The sequence below is a fragment of the Hydractinia symbiolongicarpus genome, chromosome 14 (genome assembly GCF_029227915.1).
Source record: "Hydractinia symbiolongicarpus strain clone_291-10 chromosome 14, HSymV2.1, whole genome shotgun sequence".
Taxonomy (NCBI): Eukaryota; Metazoa; Cnidaria; class Hydrozoa; order Anthoathecata; family Hydractiniidae; genus Hydractinia; species Hydractinia symbiolongicarpus.
Window position 1 is genome coordinate 14,943,645 of NC_079888.1, and position 22,446 is coordinate 14,966,090.

The 22,446-nt window shown below is 38.1% G+C and overlaps 1 protein-coding gene across 1 annotated transcript; it reads right to left on the reverse strand.

Annotated features, from left to right (window-relative positions):
• Positions 1–4,792: 4,792 nt before the first annotated feature.
• LOC130625318 (uncharacterized) lies at positions 4,793–6,490 on the reverse strand. The gene has a single exon (XM_057440377.1). It carries the CDS (start codon positions 6,458–6,460, stop codon positions 5,975–5,977), a length of 486 nt encoding a protein of 161 aa, XP_057296360.1. The 5' UTR covers positions 6,461–6,490; the 3' UTR covers positions 4,793–5,974.
• Between the last annotated feature and the right edge of the window lie 15,956 nt (positions 6,491–22,446).

Consider the following 22,446-nt stretch of genomic DNA (forward strand, 5'->3'; position numbering starts at 1 on the left):
GAGCTTCAAGAGAAAAGGGAGAATACCACAAAGGCGTTGATTACCCATGTTATTAGCCTGTATGCAAATTTGAATGGGAACTTCGTCGACATCGACAATGTAGATGAATTACGTCGAGATATCGAAGAATACCCTATAATCCGACACTCTATGACAGATCTTGGTATCCTGGTGTACTGCACCATAGGAAGGTGTCTTGCCCCAGTCCTGGTGGCATGACACACGGCGAGACATATGTCTAAGAAAAAGGAGGATGCAGAGACTAACGAGGAAGAGTCTCGGATGGTGGTATAATAAAAGGAGTGGGGAGGGACAAAAACAAGAAGAGAGAGTCATTACAAAACCACCAAAGCATCCTGGTCGTGTGGCCCAAGGACACAAGTTGGCTGCACTGATGAAGAAGAGGAAGGAAGAAATAAAGCAACAAGAGGATACTGTAGAGCCTGCAGTCAAAGCCTCTTCTGGGACAAGTTCCGTACAGTCGGTTCACATCTATGGGGCCGGTACGCTGGCCGTGCTTGCCATAGGTGTCGGGATATGGTGGTATAGGTCCGGAAACAAATCTCAAAACATCACACCTGAGCCCCAGCAGGGAAAACAGGATAAATCCCAGCCAAATATCGAAATACTTAAGATGCATTGGATTTTTTCAAAAAATGACACTAAATAAATGGCAGCAAGCAACGTAACCCCTAAAGAGAAGGAGATTCTGGACATGTTGTACGAAATAGTCGTAGACCTTAGTTTCACCCTTGCCTATGCCATGGCAGGTAAGGAATGTTTGGGTATAACAAGTCCATCTACAAGAATGGATACAAATGACGTTCTTAAAATGGTGTTGTATTTTTCTGCAGGTCGGGCGGGCCGTGAGACGGCTGTGAAGAAGGGATGGCTCCCCGCGAGTATCGTGCCAAAACCTAAATGAGCGTCTAGTAAAATTTCTATTTCCCATGGAGAAGATAGAAATCAATATGGAAGGAACCAAGTGCCCCAGACAATTTTAAGGTCAAGGTAAATGGTCAAACTACAAAAACATGAACATGGTGCCTAACTGGAAAGAAAATGTCAAGGGGCAGCACATACGCACCGGCTTCCACCCTCTATATGAGCTCATGACTATCTGTAGAGGTTATATTGAAGCCAGTTTTCCGAGGTTCGTACCTAGGTGCTCTAAAAGCATTTGCACGTTCACCATAAGATACTGTTTCAGTATGTGGAAACTGGAAGGCAGCCCACGCTCGCCGAGGTTGCCAAGGCAATAGACAAGGCTACTACCTGGATAGTAAATAGAGATCAGGGCATGTTCAAAATGCAAACACATTCTAGCCCCCGACAAGTTTATGATTAGGGGCAGTAGTCGAACAAAGAGTTGTATAAATTGCCTAGATAAAGCCAAGGGAAAACGGCGGCGTATCAAATGCAAGGACCATGTTATCGAACACAAGGTAGACGCTCTTGCTATTGACAAAGAGATTAGAGGGCTTCAACAGGATCGGAATTGTCTACTTCTATATACACTGTTGACATATGACATTATACCCGGTACATTGAACTCATCGGAGAGAGCCAGGAGAAGGCACTACTAATCCAAAGGTACCGCAAGGTACTGCGATGCCTACAGGGAAAATTATCCTATCCTACTCTAGCCATCGAATATAGGACCCCAAATACCAAACTCTGCCCTGCCTGTCGAGAGTCCTTGGTTAATAATCACGGTGGCGTCTTAATATGTTCCTAAAGTTCACGACAGAAAATGGAGCAACTACTAAATAAATGGATGTTGTGAAGGAGTCGCATACTTCAATTTTTACCGGCCCGACAAGTTGTGGCAAGACACAACGTGTTTTGAATCTACTCAGGAATGAGTATAGGAAGCACTTCCGCAATATAGTGATACTTTGCCCTACCCTGCGATGGAATACCACCTCTTTGTAGAGGGACTCGCTTTGGAAGGACTCTTACGTGTTTCTGATAGACCCCGAAAATGAACGTTTTGAATGGATCCAAAAATTGTCCTCATTTTTGGCGTCCGAGGGCACGTTACTTGTGATTGACGACGTCATACCTGATGAAAACCTCGACAAGCATCGGCAATCCCTACTTAAATTGGCTATTTCGGGAAGGCATCGCAAACATAACTTTTGGCTGTTAACCCAATCGTATACTGCATTACATAAAAATTTGAGACGTCAAAAGAAACAGATTTTTGCCTGGTACCCATCTAAGAGGAGTGACATGAAAATGATAGACGAGGAAACCAACCTTATTTCAGATTGGGATGATATCAGAGCCGAATTGAAAAAATCCAAGCATGCATGCCTATACGTAAGGCTTGAACACCCCGGGACCTGGAAGATTGGAATGACCCAAGTGAAATCTTCTGGCTTACGTTGATATATTAGAAAGATGTCATCGCAAGTTATGTTCAACACAGGAACCATAAGGACCCTGGTCAACAACCAGGATCAACCTATGTTTAAACGCGCTGATTTCGGACGTTTCTTGGTCATCGAAAAGAGTCTTATCGAGATATTCCCACCCTTCCACGCCGTGATTAAGGGTTGGTTACAAACCAACTACTAAAAGGAGATCAAAATAGGTATGACTCTTTTGTGACGTTAGACGACGCATTAGAGATTCTGCGTAGGTCAAAAAATCCTAGGGCGGTGGGCCTAATCAAATGGTTAACCCGGGCAGGTGTGAAAAAACTACAAGACCAACTTGAGAAGCAGCGCCAGGCCCTTGAGGACAGAGATATTGCCGTCGTTATGATCTTGACGGCAGAGATAGTCAGCTCATGGTACTCGAGGACGAACGTGAGGTACGGACTAAGGAAAACGCAGGACTTAAAAAAAGATATGTTTCGCACAGATATCAATATGATACTGTGCTATGTGTGGTTGATAAAAACGATCCTCACGAGCATAGAAAAAAGGTATACATAAGCACTATATGATCCGATGCCAGCGTAGCAACTCGGTGCAAGAATAAACACGTTAAAAGCAATGTACCCTAATATGACAGCGAGGAAACCGGAATGCGATGATCCGAATGCTGTACATGCCTGGTGGCGATTCAGGGACCATACCCTAGGCATTGAGAGCTTTTACCTCAACCATTTTACGTTACCCAACGATGATACGCGTGATCTATTCGAGGGAATGTTTGACATTGATATGTCGTAAGCAGGCGCAAATTTCTCTTGTGGGTAGTAAAAATTACCGCATCAAGGGCAGGCTTTTAAAGCTCTTCCCTATTAACCCTTTCAGCTGTATGTTAAAAGGTAGTGAAATATCAAAAAGTTGGAAGCTTATCTACAAAGGAATCAATTTACAATCAGCTATAATATTCAGGTACAGGGTCAATGAAGGTAATCGATACGTTTTGGGCCCCTGATGTGCCGTAAGAGCTGTTTACTCAGACAATGAGTAACCTTTTTTATGAGAGACCGCTCTTCTTTGCGAGCAACTTGATGGCTTTGCTCCCGGTCCAGAGAGGTTCCGGGGTGTAGTAGATATTGCTTAGCTTTTCAGCCTCCTCATTGGTAACAATATGTGGTAATTCTTCTGACATTATATGTCAAAAAAACGTTCCTACAGATTCTTATAGGCAACAAACCCTAGTAGAGATAGGGAGCCAACAAGGAAGGCCAAATTCCCATCCTGTTGTTGCTTTAAGGATACTTAGAAATCTTTCAATTGCGGACATTCTTGTCTGAAGCAATGCAATAGCTGTACATGTCGTCATCCAATTCACGCAGGCTTTTACCGGCCTTTATTTGCAGTTCCCGCTGTTCGTTGAACCAGTCTAATTTGGCTTGTCTATCTTGTATCCGCTTTGCTTGGGCGGCTTGTAGTTGTTCCATCACCCTATCATGTCTTTTCCTCTCTGCCACACCGTGTCCTGCAAGTTTAGAAAATAAGAAGTTTGTGCCGCTGAATACAAATGCATTTATCGCAGCACCTGCTACGATAACAGCTATTGTCGCCATGCTCTATTTTGAGACAAACGATTGCCTTTTAAAATGTTCTCACTCATCCACATAGGTCGCGTGTTGGTGTAGTGCAGTCTTTTCCCTACCTCGACAAGCGATGGAGCATCCTCGTTTTCCTTATATTAAATTGGCACCTTGTGATCGATATGCCACTCCCCGTAATTGTCCCAATTCATATCCTCGGAAAGCTGTTTGTCAATATGGGCCTACAGGGTAGCGATATCGCAACCTAAGTACGCCTGGGAACTGAGCTCCTTGTTTTCCCTCAGGGCGTGGTAGGTTTGGCTTCTTACAACACCAACGATTTGTCCGACAGTGTCGCAAATTTGACAGGTGGATCTCCTTTTTTCATGCTTGCAAAATTGACTTTCTTTACGGAGATGTTTTTTTGCGTGGCAAATTTTCTCGGTTGCAAAATTATGGAAAATCATATAAATGAACATTTCTGGAGCTGTGATAGTCTTTTTGCTACAAAATCTATGTTGCAGATGTATTTTCATAGCATGATTTGAGATAGTTATTCTTCAGAATATGAGCATGATTGGAGTGAATTGTCACTTTACGAGTGCTCATTAATGCTAAAATACTTAAATTAGTGATTTGGACTCGTAAAATAAGAGTTACTGATGGGAAAATTTGAAAGAGGAGCAAGTTTGAACAAATTTTAGAGTAGATATTGAGTAAAGTAGTTTTCGTAATAATATTCATGTTTTACCTAACAATTAATCCGATACATACAATTTATTAACATTTTAAATAGTGTGAACTGTAATATAACACTAAATATGAGAAAATAGACTAAAATAAGAGCAATTTTGCAGCAAATAGTCATTAATGATAATACGCTTTATGCTTTTGCACAAATTAACATTTGCACATCGGATTATAGATATTCAAATACCCGAAAAATGCACAGCTTGAAGAATAGTTTAACATAAAATAAAAGAACACTTCGGGATTTTTGTAAGATACCATTCTATTACAGTTAGTCGCTAAATTTATTGCTAGGGACTATTAGCTCCAAACTTGCTCTTTTTTTCATATATTTTTTTGTAATCGAAAGCAGTAATACCTAATAAACCTATATCAATAAAAAATATTTAAAAAAATTGGGATTAAAATGGAAAAAATCTAAAGATTTTTTACCTCAAATCTTATGAAAGACTTTTTTGCTCCAGTCTTGCTCCGGAAAAGAATGACTTAATACTCCGAAACAAAACATTGTTTTAAAAAGGGAAAAAACAGGACACAATTTCAATCTTTTTCTAATTGTGTCCATAATTTGAAAAAGTTGTACGCTACAAGTTATATTTCTCAAGCCACGTCAAACTTAGTTATCCAAAATCTTGCTTTTTTTGCCGCGCAAAAACGTGTCCTTACACTCTTTGCAATAGTCCCTCACTTTTTTATCCTTGCAGATGCTTCCACCCCCTCAGGCTTTGCACCGGGATCTTCGCCTGCCATGTTCACCGCAGAAACTTCCACCCCCACACTCTTTACACTGATATCTTATCCTACCATGTTCACTGCACACCTGACTTTACCCACAGTCCTTACACGTTGTTCTTATCCTTTCATGTTTGCAGATTTCACTTCCCTTTCAGTCCTTTCAACGAGATCTCTGCCTTTAATAGGGGCATTTTTTACGTTCACGTGACGCCTTCCTTTTATCCGGGAAAGCTATGCACATTTTTGTTAGTTGACCATTCCCCTTGATCCTAAAATTGTCCAAACAAAGATAGCGCTTACATTGCGTGCAGCTCTTAGTCTCATACATATTGATTGGTTTTTGCCCCAGAGGACAAACACGCGTTGTGGTCACTCATATTCCACAGAATAAAGCTGTATTTATTCCAGCTGTTTGCCCTTCCTACAGTCCTTACAGCAAACCTTATGTCTCTCATGCTCACAAATCTGACCGCCCTTACAGTTTTTACAATAAGCCTTCCTCCTTTCATGCTGGTATATATCTCTACCGCATCATTCTTTACATTGAGACCTCCGCCTACCATGGGGGCATCTGTTACGTTCCCGTGATTCCTTCTTTTTATCCTGGCAACATATACAAATTATTGCCGTCTTTCCATTTCTCAGCACTCTAAATTCATCTAGGCCCAACACGTTTTTACACTTCGGGCAGCTCCTGGTTCCCTCTAATTGTTTATCCTTCTTGCATTCCTTACAGCGATACCTTAATTTCTCATGAGGGCAAATCTGACTATCCTTGTATTCTTTACAGCATGCTCTCCTGCTTTCAGTCTGGCAGATTTCACTACCCTTGCATTTTTTACAGCAAGCTCTCCTCCTTTTATGCTGACAGATTTGACTACTCTTGCATTCTTTACACCGAGATCTCATCCTTTCATGAGGACAAATCTGACTGCCCTTGCAGTCTTTGCAGATGCATCTCTGCCTTTGATGGGGACAAATCTGACTGCCCCCGCATTCTTTACAATAGGCCCTCATCCTTTGATGGTGGCATATTTAACACCCTGCACATTCTTTACACTCTGATCTTTGCCTATCATGAGGACATTTGTTACGTTCCCGTTACGCCTTCTTTTTATGCAGGCATTTGATGCATGTATTTGTAGTTTGAGCATTTCCCAACACCCTAAATGCATCTAGCAAAAGATCCCTATTACATTTTGAACAGCTCTTGTTTTCCATATTGACTCATTTTTACCCTTGGAGGACAAACACGAGTTGTGGTCATTAGTATTCCACGCTATGAAACCTGCCATATAAGAGATTCAGCTGAGCATCCTGCAGAAGGTAAACGTAGCACCTAAAATCCCCAACTCCGTCGGCTTTCTTGGTCATATGCAATGTGATGCAATCACTCAGGCATTGTAGGGGTCTTCCGGAGCCATGTAGATTATCGTTAGGAAAGGCTCGGAAATCCTTGAAGAGCGCATATCTTTCGTTGAAGAATTGGCCAATTGCTATTGTGGGCACCGAAAATGTTCACGATCTGTTCGAGATGATCTTTGGGAAGCATGGCATGCGAATAGAGTTCATTGGGTTCTCCCTCAAAGGTGACGCTAATCTTCTCAATTTTCAGATTATTAAAGACTTCATTAACGCCAGAGATTGGGAAATGTATGTTCTAGCGCAGTCGCGTACGCGCACGCAGTGACGTCACAACAAATCCAGTACCATCCAATACCATGTAGTGCTCAGCCATGGAATTCAAGGGGTTATTCTGTATAATACAGTACATAGTAAGGGTATATCCCTAGTAAGTGATGACGTTATATAATGCAGCAAATGAGTCTAAAATTCTAGCGCAGGGGGAATTAAATCAATGCATGTGCAGTAGCTGCTCAGCAATCTTCGGGCTTTGTTACATATATACATATAAATGAGTCAGTTCAAGAGGCAATACACGTGCAACGAGGCTGTTGAGAGTATGCCCTGGGTGCTCATGGATGCCCCTAATGGGTTCAAGACGCAAGACATGTGCGGCAAGGCCGTTGAAAAATATCCCTACCTATTTAAGTGTCCCAAAAAGGTTCAGGACGCGAGAAATGTACCTCAACATATGTCCAATATGTAGCTTCGGACCCTATCGGAATGATATATACTGGTGCTAAACGTTATCTTACAACCTTGTTGCAAGATACTAGTATAACAAATGTGCATCAGCTGTCATTCAAAATTTGATATCTTCGGAACTGCAGCATTGATGACCTTTATGGCCGGTATCGGCATCTCCATACCCCTCATGGCCCTGACATTAGTACAACAATCGGAGAGGGAGAAGGAGAATGAGCGGAAGATTTAAGCCCTAGATGATCGTCTTGAAGATTATGGAGTAAGTGGAACACTGTAAAAATTGCTGATCAAACTGTACTCGTAGTCACTAATCACACCGTTTTCCATTGGCTTTGAGATGAGATCAATGATGGAGTTCAGTTTAGATTCGGCCAATAGCCTGATCCCCTCATGCTTTTTACTCTTAACCCCAAGACTTTTCAAAGCATTCCGGAGACCGGTTTGGCCTATTCCAGCTGCAATCGTGAGTCCCCTCATGGTAACGGCTAGGGGAACCGCCATACCCGATGCTATAGCCCCAATACCAAGTCCCGACGTAATCACGCCTATACCAAGCAGACCGTGGTCGCAGAAGCGTACCCACGCATTATGCATTTTAAACTTCTTGGCAAACCTGTTCCGCTTTTTGATTTCATTTCGTAGATATTGCTCTATTTCCTCTATCTTTTTAAGCCTAAAGACTTGTCATTCATCCTGCATATCGGCGCTTTGCGCAGGTGCACTCGGAAAACTGGGATACAGTTTGCTGATATCGCTCATTTTTATTCTATGAGAATGCACATGCATTCTATGAGAATGCACATGGTTAGGCCGGTGAATGAAACATTCTTTTGATGGTGATATTCGTCTGTTAACATTTTTCCAACGTTTAACAAAAGTTTTTGGTTTTGGCGGATGTTGTCAATGAATGTGGCTGGTGTCTTGCATGAGGCAGGGGATGCTTACTCAAGGACCCGCACCAGATCCCAAGCTAGAGTGAATTTCACCAATCCTCATGTTTCCACACTCATAGGTGTTTGTTTCAGTACAGCCGCAATGCATTAGCTTTTCCATCATCCCTGTAAAGGGGAGAATACAGAGGTTTTCCAATTGCTTCTTATTCTTTGGAGAAAAACCTCCTTTTTTTCATTAACATCTCTGTCTTAAAACCCCAGGTATATCTGCATTGCGATGTAGTTGCTCCTATTCTCTGAAGATAATAACAGTAATGTTAATGTATCAGCACGCTCAAAGAGGAAAACCAATTCCTAAAAAAGAATGTGGATGTGAAGACTTTTTAAAGAACGTAAATCCAAAGGAGAATTGAAGAACTTCTGTCTTGGGTTTCACCATTAGCATTTAAGAGTTTTGGAACTCGAGACGCAGCAACACTCAGTGAATGACTTTGTATTACATAAAGGTATGTAGCTACTGGTGATGCACAAGGAACAATTGCTAGTTGTTATCCAGTAAGTCCGTCAGTTGTAAGTCGAATAATCCGAGAGACGTGTTTTGTAATTTGGAACATTCATCAAGACAAAGGTTCTGTTGCTGTTCCCTCAACAGTTAAGGAATGGATAAGGATTTCTCATAAAGTTGGATAAAAATGGAATTTTCCCATTGCCTTGGTGCTATAGATGGTAAGCATGTGGTTATGCATGAATATCAAAAAACATGAGTCCGTGAATCATAATACAAAAAGAATGGGAACTGGATTGAGATCACTTTTAAAAGAGTTTAAGTGTGAGATTATTACATGGTCTATGTATCATGTATGATTTCACTGTGACCCGTGTCTAATCAAGTTTTCACAGAGTGGAAAGATTTTATTTATTATTTTGGGCAGAAAACTTTCTGATGGAAAAAGTTTTGGAGGCAGAGGAGGAGGTGTGACGTTATTCAGAATTTTTACGGTAAATCAATCCGCGATAATAAGGGAGATGCAAAAGCGATGTCAGAGGCTGTTTGGGCAATTCTAGAGCATTATTTAAGTTGCTCTGATGATCCACGACAATTAAAGATGCCCAGTCGGGTCCACATCTTGCAGCTATAACCGTGATTTGTGCTTAGGCATTAATGCTCATAAACCGTTGAAAAATCCACTGAGACCTGCTGTTCGCGAAGCTTTGATTCCACTGTTTACGCGTTTAACCAATCAGGAGTTTTTAGAAGGTGTAAAACAATGCTATACACAGAATCCAAACGAATCCCTCCACCACTTAATTTGGGCAATTGTGCCTAAGGAGCAAAACAACTGTACTGAAGAAATATCGCTTGGAATCAGTCTTTGTGTATGCGTCCTTCAATAATGGTATAAATTACACCCTAACAAGTTTATTCAAAAAATGTTCCCTGCACTACACTGAAACCATGTCAAATAAGTGGAAAGCAATTGATAATGAGCGCATGAAGAATGTTGAGTATAAGAACCAAGAAACTGCAAAACTACGTCGGAAGGAAAAGAAACGGCCGCGTTGTAAGAAGCAGGATGTAAGAAGCATACTCAATACAAGTTAGGGGCTTTCAGTCAAACTGTTCAACAAGAGAGTGTGGCTCGAAACGAAAAAAGAAATAATTGCGTTTATGTATTTTATTTTTTTCATATTTTTCCTCGTTTGACAATGGAAAAAGTAAGAATTGTGTTCCTTTATATGAGCATATTCTTCAGAGGAGCAAAACCTCTAGAATTTAAATTTTAAGACTTAACTGGTCGAGTTTATCATTGTGCGTGCACTTTGTAATTTTCATTCTCATTTTTATATATTTTTTTTATATTTCATGCTGTTATTAGTGAAAGTTCTAAAGATCCGCAGAATTCTGTCATTGAAACTTCGTATGCGTTCTAAAAGAAAAATAGAAATTCTTTTATATAAAACAATTATACTTCAATTTCATAGTTTAGCTTTATTTTACTAACCTCTCTAAATTCGCCTACTATATCTCCTGTACAGAAGGATCGAAGATAGGATAGCATCGAGAGTGGAAGTAATCGAATTATTTTTTTTACCAAGAGGTTTCTAGCCCAATAGCAATAAAAAGAAAATCGAATTTTTCTTGATGTTTTCGATGTTTTCTTTCTAATATTTACGGCATCTTTTAGTGTAGAAATGAGCAGGCTGCCATCGTATCTAGATAAAATAAAAATTGAATTATTTGAAAGAATGTAAACAAGGTGAAAGCTTGTTTATTGAACAAATCAAAACTGCTTACCCTACATCTCTCATGTTTTTTCTAACTTGTTCTTCCAACGACAAAAGATTGTCTGGGTTTCCTTTGCTGTTTTTTCTGCAGTGTTTTATTTGCTTTTGACATTTTTATATTCTTATTGTCACAAATATTTTCACAAAACAAAAATGAAAGTTGAATAGAAACGTTTTCTCGATTATTCTGTTTTTGAACATTTATATTCATATTATGCCCTCAAACCCCCTGACGTGACAAAAATATTATCATATTAGAAACAAATGCTTTGAGAATTATTAATTTTGTTTTATTATGACAGGAGGCATTCGTATGCACAAAAAATGTTGAATAAGAGTTCTGCAAGTTCACTTTAAATCACTAATGAATAATTAAATATTCTCCTTATTTAATTCTTTTTTATATTAATATATTTTTGACATTACATTTTTCTATTTATGTTTGATCTGTGACCAGTCCGTTTATGTTGTTAGCTCTGTCTTGTGTCGTATTGTTTGTGATAGAAGGATTGCTTTTTCTCTTTACGATTTTCTTAAAGAATAGTTTTGATCCAAGTTGGACAGTACTCATGCTTTTAAGAAGCAAGAAAGTGTATTCAGCACCTTCTTCTGGGAGCCTAATCCAAGTTTTGACAACCACCGTCCCTGGAGACAAGATACTTCAGTGCAGCTTGCGTTACTGTAAACCTTTTTCATTTTCAATTTCTTGCAAACAATCACAGGTCGAAATAAAAAAGTTATCCCTGAATAATTTTTTTGTAAAATTTTTAGTTGCCTACTCTTCTTAAAAGGGATCTGTTTGAAAAATTCATTAGATGACGTCATGAAACTTTCGTTTTCGGCTTCACGAGTGTTTGATCTCTATTCGCGTGTCTCATTTTAATTGTCAGCGAATTTGGATGCAAAAGTGATTGAAAGAGAAAGGAAAAAAAAAAGGTTTTATTTTTATGATCTCACCCTCTGTCAGAAAGAATGGAAATTCTAGAATCCATCATGCTTCCCTTCTCTTTGGATTTAAGGCTCAACCCGGACATGCCCTATCTGGTTTAAACAGACGTGCCTTACAGTCCATCTCGTTGGTAAAAGAGAAAAATTCCTCTATTCAACAACTGTAAAACGTGTCAGACTTAATGCAGAGGCAACATTTACAAACTTCGCTAGGCAATGTTAAATTAAAGTTAACAACATTACGCCGGGGAGAACGGAACAGTAAAAAGCGATAGAAGATCCGCAATGCAAACCGTGCATTTGGTAAGAATCCTTAACAGGCTGGTAATGATCTGCTGGATCCCAAATGCTCTATTAGGCTTAATGTTCCTAAAGAATCCCTAGATCCCCACAAAGCTTCAGTGTTAATTGATCCCTTATACGAGATACCGCTTTCGACCCTTCCTGGTTTGCCTAACAGTCGGGGCGGTGAGTTGGGAAATTTAGGAGAACTTCTGATATTCACACAGCACAATCGTATATATAAAAGCATTTAAAAAACATTGACTGGCCTTCTTGAATTGTCTTGCTTGTCCTATTTTTAGAAATGACGTCACAGCATAAAAAAGCTAACAGCCACAACTATAAAACCCCACAGAAAACATATTGCCGTGAGCATTTTTTGTCGAAATGTAAAACAAAATGGGACTCAATAACGCTGAAGTTACTTTCGGCTCCGTAATTATGATATTAATGCGCATAAATCTTGTCACCAAACCTCTGTATGAGAAAATATCAAATATTTGACAGGAAATACACTAACTAATTTATTATCTAACATATACTTAAAAACCAAGAATATTAATGTTAATCTGAAAATAAAGTTTCTTCATCTTCTGTGTCATCCTCACTTTCGTCATCAGAACTATCGACTTCAACATCATCTTCGAGAATTATCTCGTCGTTGTCTGATCCTTGATCAACACAGTTACATGAGCATAAATCTATGCAAGGCAAACACAAGTTTCTTTGGCGCAAGATGATGACTTACGGCAAGAGCAAGAAACCATTTCCAATAGAGTATCTGGTGCAGGTCGTCTTAATAGCCAAATGATCTCTAGTTTCTCACCGTTGACATTCCATCCATGTCCATTTGAGCGAAGAATTGTCAAGTGTCAACTCGTACTTCTGTCACTACTGCAATAGTCACCAAACTGCAACAGTTGAAAAAGAGGTCGCAGAGTGCAGTTCAATTTTGGTTCTGCAATTAAAGCGCTTTGCCTATAACAAAATTTTTGTGTCCAAGGTTTGTTTTCCTGCCGCATCTTACCTGGGCACCGTTTCTATACCTATCACCGTAGACAGTGAAGTCTCTTGTCGCAAGCACTTCAACTTAAGGGTTGTAATTAATCACGCTGGAAATTTGAAAAATGGCCATACACTACTGTTGCTTATAACCAAGTGCATGGTAAGTGGTTTCGATGCAACGACAGAGCAGTGGTCCCTTGCAAACAAAGCTTGCTTAATGGTGTACAACCTTACATCCTTTTCCTTGAAGAGCTTAGGTAAATTGCAGTCAGCACCACAACTTCCGGCTTATGTGAGCAAGGGGGTTTGACTATTCTTATTTTTTTTATTTATTTTTATTTTTTTTATTTTTTTGTAGTCTTGTCTTTGGAGAGTGACGACTCCACCTATTACCCCAGTCAAAATAAAAGCGAAAAACAAAAGAATTACGCCAGCGAGGAGGGTTTGACTGTACCAGGTCCTATCTTTGAAGAGTGACGACTCCACTTATTACCCCAGTCAAAAAGGAAAAAACAAAAAAAAAAAACATTATGTCAGCAAGGGGGTTTGACTGCACTGATCTCTTCTTTGGAGAGTGACGACTTCACTTCTTACCCCAGACACACAAGATTGTACAGAGTAGAACAGATGAAAAGTTATGGATAAAAGAAATGTCTAGTTCCTGCTGAAGACTGTTCGCAGACCTCTTTTGAGGTGACTCAGCTAGACATTTTGGGCACCTTGGTTCAGGAATATGAGTCGAAACCCTTGTACCCTTTACAGAAGTCCTGTCCTACTCTCTCTGTCTGTTTGTTTGTTCAATTTTTGTGCCAATTATCTTCTTGGAAAAAGGAAGAATTGTGTTCCTTTAAATAAGCATATTCTTTAGAGGAGCAAAACCTCTAGAATTTAAATTTTAAGACTTAACTGGTCGAGTTTATCATTGTGCGTGCACTTTGTAATTTTCATTCTTCATTTACGGTATATTTTAAAAACGATTAAAGTTGAGAAAAATGATACACGCGATTTAAATTCAGACTATGGTGAATATGTGGACATATTTTTTTTCTGTAAACTTGTAAACTTTTGAGACAAATCCCTTCACAGTTGGCCACACCCACTTTTTAAGACTTTCGACTATACTTTTTTAATAATAATATTGTAGAACAAACTTTTATATTAACAAGTACATGTATGCTTTTATAATGTTTTTTTAAAGGAAAGTTGAAAAAAATGCTTTATACAGAAGAGGTGTAATTTACAATACCGCTACCTTAACAACCCTGCCGTCCTTAGTCAAAATATCGACAGGGTGGTCCTGTCGTGACAACCTCCTGTGTAAGGCTGAATGTTGGGGCCCTGTAACACATGTGGAAAGCCAGAGTCACACAGGAAGGTTTTATTTAATTCTTTTTTATATTAATATATTTTTGACACACATTTTTTCTATATCTGTTCAAACTGTAACCAGTCCGTTTATGCTGTTAGCTCTGTCTTTTGTCGTATTGTTTGTGATAGAAGGATTGTTTTTCTCTTCACGATTTTCTTAAAAAATAGCTTTAGTTCCAAGTTGGACAGTACTCATGCTTGTAAGAAGCAAGAAAGTGTATTCAGCACCTTCTTCTGGGAGCCGAATCCTAGTTTTTACAACCACCGTCCCTGTAGACAAGATACTTCAGTGCAGCTTGCTGTATTGTAAAGTTTTCTTAACTCATGAAACTTCTTTGCAATCTCCGTTGTCCCCTTGTTTCAACCCTAAACCTTGCATTAACATGGCCGTAAGCAAGCTTTGAAGCCAAAGAAAGTTTGTTAAAGGGAAAGTTCGGTCAAAAAAAAGTTTTTTATTTTATAAAACTTTACTTCATTAAACTTGGAGTTTCGAAAATGTCCCCAATGTTTACACAAAGTTTTTTAAAAAGCGCGTCTGAAAAAAAGCTGGGTTCTAACTCTAGTGTGACGTTTCATAGTTCAAGACATTGCATCGTATGAAAGAGTCACAACACAGGCTACACGATTTGCTAGAACAATCTACTTTTGTCTAGCTATATTTTCAAATCTGTAACAACTTACTTCTTTGAAAATACAGTGTTAGTTTTGTAAGCAATGGATTAAATTCGAAGCGATTCAAGTTCTTATGAAGATGAAAATGATGACATACCTGATTTATCCACTCTCAGACCCTTTAATTTTGAACCAGAACTTTCTTTGGAAGAACTGAATAAATTAGAAACGTGTAGTTCCGAGTGATGACAAAGAGAATGAAGTTTCAAGGATCGGCAATAATAACTGATGCTAATGCGTTGGTCACTGTAGAGCAATTAAGTCGTACAGTGAATGGGATACAAATGAAATTCCTGACAATCATTTTAAAGGTAAAATAAACAAAAAAATTAGCCAAGCATAATTTTCTTTTTCGTGTTTAAAACCATAACAAAACTCTGCATATTCCCTTTAAATATTGCTCTTTGCGTTGATAAAAAATATGCCTACGAACAGGTCAACTGACGCAAAACTTCTTTCAAAATATTTTGCGTAACATGAGTGTTTTCTTAAAAACATTAAACTCTCCTTTGCATATATTTTATTTATCATTCGCTACTGCCACAACAATCTCCCAAAAAAATATTCAGCTTTACAAATCGAATGAGAACGTGCGCTCAAAAATCAAAACTTGAGACGGGGATCATTTTTTAAGATTTTCTTTTTAGGAAAACAATGTATAACTGAAGCCGAAACTTTCGGGATGGTTTGTCAGTGTAAACCAGTACTAACCACTGCACTGTCTGCCCTAAGTAATTTTAGGGGCGTACAACGCACACGGATAATTGTTACGTTTTTTCATTACATCTTATTTTAGGGGTTCAGGGCAAGAAAGGACTTCAGAACAAACTTGTGTTATATCACAATTTCTTTTTAGTTCACTACGTTTTGCCGGTTATAAACAGTACACGTGGTGGATACATAGCAGATTGAGAGAAGGTGTGCAAAAAGTTATACCGTCGTGTGCTTTATGGGCAATTCGTATTAAATATCCATCTGAAAATAGTATTTATATTCCATTTGCGGAGAGCATATCCGACGACAAACGGCTGTATGAAAACACGATTCTGATTCTGCGTAAAAGAACCAACTTCAACCTTAGAGCTAAAGAAGGGATTGAATACTAATATTAAAAAAAATATTACTATGTAAACCTTGTTTTCATATTTTCAATGGCTTCTTTTTTATCTAGTTCCTCTCTTGGCGCTATATAATTTGGAACATCGCCGACTTTGGGAGCTGGGTACCCTTCTTTAGTTGTAACCAAATGCTTCACTTCACTAACAATATCCTCTACTTTTCCATGTAGACTTTTTTGACAACCCATGAGTCTGTAATCATCGAGTATTGTTGCTTATAGTGATGCTCTCCAGACGATGTTTGTGCGTGGGAGGAGCCAGCTCCTGCATTAAAGCTAAGAACGGCGAGTTGTGACTAGCAATCACTCCTGCAAAGGTAAAATGTAACCTCTTTGGGCAATATTTGTTGTAGAGTGAGTGGTAAAATTCGAATTTTCTTGTCTGTTTGAACTCGACGAAGTACTTTAAATCACGCAACAAAGACTTAAACTACAGTTTCAAGGTCTTTGTAGACAGGCGTTCCTTCCATCAACCATTTTTTTGATCGTTGTTCTAATTTAGATAGTTTAGCGTGTTCACATTTGTCACATATTTTGTTGCTTTCCCATTTGTGTTTGTTCTTTACATGACATAACAAACTCAGTCATTTCTCTCGTAACTCTGCCACGTTACCATTACAAGAGGCGCAACACCACCAGAAATGATTTGCGACAGCTTTTACTCAAGGAAGCAAATCTTTAGCATTTGTTTTCTTGGCACAATTGACCAACTTCTTTTTAATGTTTTTTCCCATTTGCCATACATCAAAATAGTGTTTAATATCCTAACGTTCTTCTCGCATGTACTTCCGGACAAAATGGTGTTTGATATCCTTCCGTTCTCGCGTGTACTTTCGAATTTGAACGTGCCTGTCAGTTGCAATGCCATCAATTAAAAATAACAATCAATCCTTGTTTTTCCATGCGTGACGAATTTCCAACTTGGCCGGCATGAACTGCATGAAAGTCAACTATTTCATTTGATTTTAAATTATGTAACGTGCAAGTTCTGTACTTTGCACTGTAACCTGGTGAATCACACCTCCCTTCGCCTGTTATGTGTAGTACCTTTTTGCTTTCTAGGTAAGACTGAAATCGTATTCTCCGAAAATATATTTTGTGAATCGCTTGGAATATGTACTTTTTTGTATTTCGTAAAAGGTGGTTTTGGACAAAAATGTATTTTTTGCGATCTGCATCATTTCTTTAACGCGTTGGTGTGTGTTACCGGAAATTAAAATGGCTTACTCACCAGTGGTTGCGATGACCATTCGTCAGCATGATGATCACTGCACAACAAATGTACGATTAGTTGAGTCCTTTTAACTGCAATTTTATTCATTTCAGTTGGCTTAACCCTATTCGGTCCGGGGGGGGGGCGGATTCCGCCCCCCTGACGGTTTTTTTTTAATAACTCCTAATTGCTTTCTTATATGGCTATGATACTTACTGAGTTTCAACATTTATCTATTAAACACCTGCATGCTAAATTGTTAGGTCCCATACCTTTCAGAGGCTTTGATATTGATATGGGGAAAATGTAATAACTCCTGTTAGGATTATCCTTAGAACTTGAAACTTGCAACACAACTTTTTTTCATCAAGAAGAATCATTTTGAATAATTTTGACACGTGATTAATCCAATTTCCCGATTTTGTCGGATTTTACCCAAAAATCGGAAAAAACGAATTTACGGGCAATTTTTGGCAATTTTTTATCCGCTTCATGTAAAAACCGGAAGATATGTTAAAAAATTTCATTTAGCTTTCAGAAACATCAAACAGAATGTAAAAATTCGCTCTAGAACAAAAGTAATTATATTTTAAGCAGATAGTTGCATTTTTATCAATTTTCAAGCTTATGATAACGTCACAGAATATGTACTGACGCAAGCAAAAAATTTTTGCCACCATTTTGTGCCTTTTATGACGTACTATAAGTGTGCCAAGTTTGATCCAATTGGAACAATCCTATGGAAAGTTATTGAGGGAATCCGCCCCCCCCCCCTTCCCCCCGGTCATAGTATGTTCAAAAAAACCCGGACCAAATAGGGTTAAAACATTGAAACAAAATCGTAGCAGAGGTAGAAGGCAAGACCAACAAACGATAAAACACGTGCAGTTTAGGTTGGGAATGTCCGCATAGGAGTCGATATCATTCTCACTATCTGGTAGATTTTCCAAGTTGAACGATTCGTCTTGACTTTTCTCATTACTAATTGTTTCTTCCTTGTATTCTGAAAATTCTTCTATGAGAGACATCGATATTTTTTCTACGTCGGGTGAGAACGAAAAATTGGTATTACAACATTTGTCCTTCTTTTTTTTTTTTGCTTTTGGAATCTTTACTTTTATTGTAGCAACTAGATTCTAACCTTCTCATGACTCACACATAGTGATGATTGACATTGAAATGTCTTTAATGACTTGATAGCATTGCCATATTTATCAATGCCATTTGTTTCAGTCTGGGTTTCCATTACTTGTTTTTTTCAGGTTGTGTAGTATCACTTGCGTCTATTTCCAGCATAGAGTCAATTAGCTAGAAGATAACCAAACAAAACTTCATTTTAAACCAACCCTTTGTATTGCAAAAACATATAGACACTTATTTTACCTGTCGTTTCGGTCTTCGATTCTTTTTACTGTTCTGTTATGTTTCTCAGGCTGTTTCGTAAAATTAAACAAGGTCGGAACAGCACCATCTTTTAATTTCTTTCCCGGTGGGGAACCCATTAATTCAGCCTAGAAATTTAAAAATAATAGATTTTCATTGCCCCTGTCTTACGAAAGCACATGTTCTTGTAGGGTTTTTTGATGTGAAAAAAACATTCAGCACTGGGAGAAAGAAAATGCGAACATGCGGAGGAAATATAATGATTAACATGGTTTTGGTTTGGAAATGGCTATAATAAATGAAACTGTGTTGAATGTTTCTAAATACGAGAAAGACAAAGTTTGGCTGTTTGGTGAAACATAGGTAACAAAAGGACTTACTTGTAAATCTCTTTCGAAGCACTCTGCTTCAAATTGTTGAGAACAAATATAAAACCCAAGAGACTTTCGGCAAGGTACCACTTCTTTTTATATTCTGTAGCCATTATTCCGAAGCTCTTTATCTTTTTTCGCACTAGGAATCTAATAAAATACTACGCGGATTTTTCTTTCATTGTTACATTTTCCTTTCTCGTAAGCTTTTCGTTGTCTACCTCCTTATTTTCCTCGCTTTCCTTACCCTTTTTTGTTTTTTTATTATTGCTACTTCGATTTGTACAACCGATGGCAGCACAGTTTGGCATATTGAAATAATAAGTATGTATAAACAACACGCTTCTTCATGTAATTACACCTAATTCCTAACAGCAAACTTCGCTTTTTGAAGTATAAAACGTCATAATTCAAACTCGACCAACCCTTCGAAAAAACGTAAAGGGGTCAGTATACGAAGGTGTTTTTACGTGTGGTTAACACAGATTATTTCAAAAAAATAAGTTATCGTATTGTTTTTTTTCCTTTATGACCATTGATTATGAAAATATAATCTTTGACCGAACTTCCCCTTAAAAGCTAGGTACGTTTTCTCCATCATCATTTCGAAGGAAAACCCAGCCAAACGTTTGGTTGCTTCTAAAACCAAATAAAAATATTTGTGAAGAAGACAACCTTTTAATTAAATACAATGCATGGATTCGTTTTTACGCATTTCGAAAACGAGTCCGCCTAAAATTCGCATCTTCTGTGAAATGTTTGAAGCCTTTTTTAATCCTTTCCCACTTACAATGAAAGAACCATAGGTAAGGATTAACTCGTCTTCCATGACTAAGTGCTTAGTTTCATCATTGTTAATGGGTCACACAACAAACTCTTCCAACTCTAAAGAACCTCCAGCTGGCTTTTTATGTGGGTAAAGTACCAGTTCGCACTGACTTTGAATACCAGTAAAACTATCGGATGACTCTTTTCTGCACGCATCTATGACAATGCCTTTTCATATCACCAGAAAAGTAAAATCCCAAGCAGATTGTTTTTTCATTCGACTGTCTACAAACAATTATGTCCCCATAACCAGCTTAACCAACCTTAGAATTATGAAAAAAGTCCCGTTATTTTCTTAACGTCTCGAGTAGAATTTAACACGTGTAAAGCTACAGCCAGGTTCACAAGTCCTGGCGCACAGATCGTTGCATGCTTTAGTTTACTTTTGTTTCGTTAGAAATTATTCTATGATTTATCCGTTTAAGGATAGTTTAGTGATAAGTCCTTTAATGTTTTTTTATTAGTGTTTTGTGCTTTGCCCTTTTTAATGGTCATTATTTTTTCTGAGAGAATCCATTTTTAAAAGGGAGAGTTACAACCTCTATAATATCTAACCAGCCGTCATTAGACAAGCTATATCACAACAGCCACCTGCTTTGTCACTTCATCATCAATTTGCGTTCCTTGGCCTCCTTTACAACCTGTACGGATAGAGCCAAGATACTGCTGACAAGATCTTCGTTTTTGATGGTGGCGAAATAAATGCCGTGGCAGTTTGCTCACTATTTCTCCACAATAGTAGCAAGCGTCACTTCTGTCATAAATTCGCAAACCTTCTTTTGATTTATGTGCCAACAGTAAATCGATTCCTTTAAAATAGCGTCAGTAGTTCAAGGCAACAACGATACGATTTGCTGCTGTCGACTTTTCTTTTCTCAAAGTTTAACAACAGTTATTGGTTTTGGCAGACAGTGTCAATGAATGTGGCTAGTTTCTTGCGGGAGGCAGGGGATACTTACTCAAGTGCATGCACCAGATCCCAAGCATGAGTGAATTTTACCAATCCTCATGTTTCCACATTCATACGTGTTTGTTTCTGTACAGTCGAAATCCATTACCTTTCCGATTATCCTTGTAAAAGGAGAATGCAGAAGTTCCTCAGCGGCTTCTTATTCTTTGGAGAGAAACCTCCTTTTTTTTCATTAAACTTTCCGTCTTAATTTTTTAATATGTGGAGTCCTGTACTTTTGTTTTTATTATTGAAGTCAGATTAGACCTGTCTTGCTTAGATTAGCGGTTGTTTATTAGATATTCTGTGATATAAAATATAAAGAATCAAAGATATTCTCTTTGTAGACTGAACAGATTCAGCATCGTCATCATAACTTTCTACGTCCTCATTTACTGTGTCGCATATGCTAGGGAAGTCTCTAAATAATCCAGAGTCGTTCCCTAATGACATCTTAAAATTTAAAGCAACAACAAATCAAATACTTCGTCAGAAAGAGTAATATCAGCCATAGCTAAGGTTCGTTCAAACAAAAAAACAGCAACAAGCAAACAAGTAACTGAATCAGTGTACCTTTTGATCTTAAAATACGTTACCAAATATCTTGACAAAAAAATCTTTATTACTTCACCACGCCCCACACTATACTATTTACTTACATGATTGAGCACACTAGCATTATTGCCTTCACCAGGTGGTCCAAATTGTCATCGTTGTCAAGTCTAACAACAGCCTAATGAAATAACGTAATCGCATAGGTAATTTAGCATCAATTTAAAACGTTCTTCATTATTCTTTACAAGACGTATACATTTTAAATTATCTCCACTTGACAAGCCAACTTAATCTCTTTTATGGTTGGACACTATACGTAAGTGAATAAATTTGTAAAAACAAAAAATAAGGCATTACGCATTACATTATGCAACGTGTTAAATTAACTACGTATTACAAACCTTACGAAGTGTCATATCGTTACCATCATCAACTGTAGGATCGAAATTTGCTTCTTTTATAACAGTTTCATCACAAATGGTCTGAAATAGATTAAGAGAAAGTCGAAGCATATAACATCAGCGTATATTAAAAAGTCTATCCATGTAGTTTACAATAAGAGACATGTTATTCCTTCGGACATTGCAAGCCAGCAATATTAATTTACCTGGTTCATACTAGGGGGGAAATTCTCTTTTTCTTACATTTCCTAAAGAACAAAAATTAATCAGGTTCACTTTGCTCCATAATTAAACCCGAGACAGCATCAAAACTTAAAAAAATTTTCCTCGTGTAATGTAATTATCTATACTATATAAACTTGCTAGGATGGTTGCAAGTTATATTTGTAAGAACATAGGGCCTGGACATATACGGCTAGGTTGGCTTGGTTCGCTGTCATTCTTGGTTGTACACAAGATACAAAATTTTGAAAGACAATGTTTTTCTTGGCTTAACCCTATTCGGCGCCCCGTAATAACTTTTCATAAGCTTGTCCAAATTCAATCAAACTAGGGACACTTTCTACTACTTCAAAAAAGGGAAAAAAAGGCAGCAATAAATTTTTGTTTGCGTTAGCATATTT

Coding starts and splice junctions, on each gene's coding strand:
- LOC130625318 (XM_057440377.1), bottom strand. CDS start 6,460: ATGAGGGCCTATTGTAAAGAATGCGGGGGCAGTCAGATTTGTCCCCAT.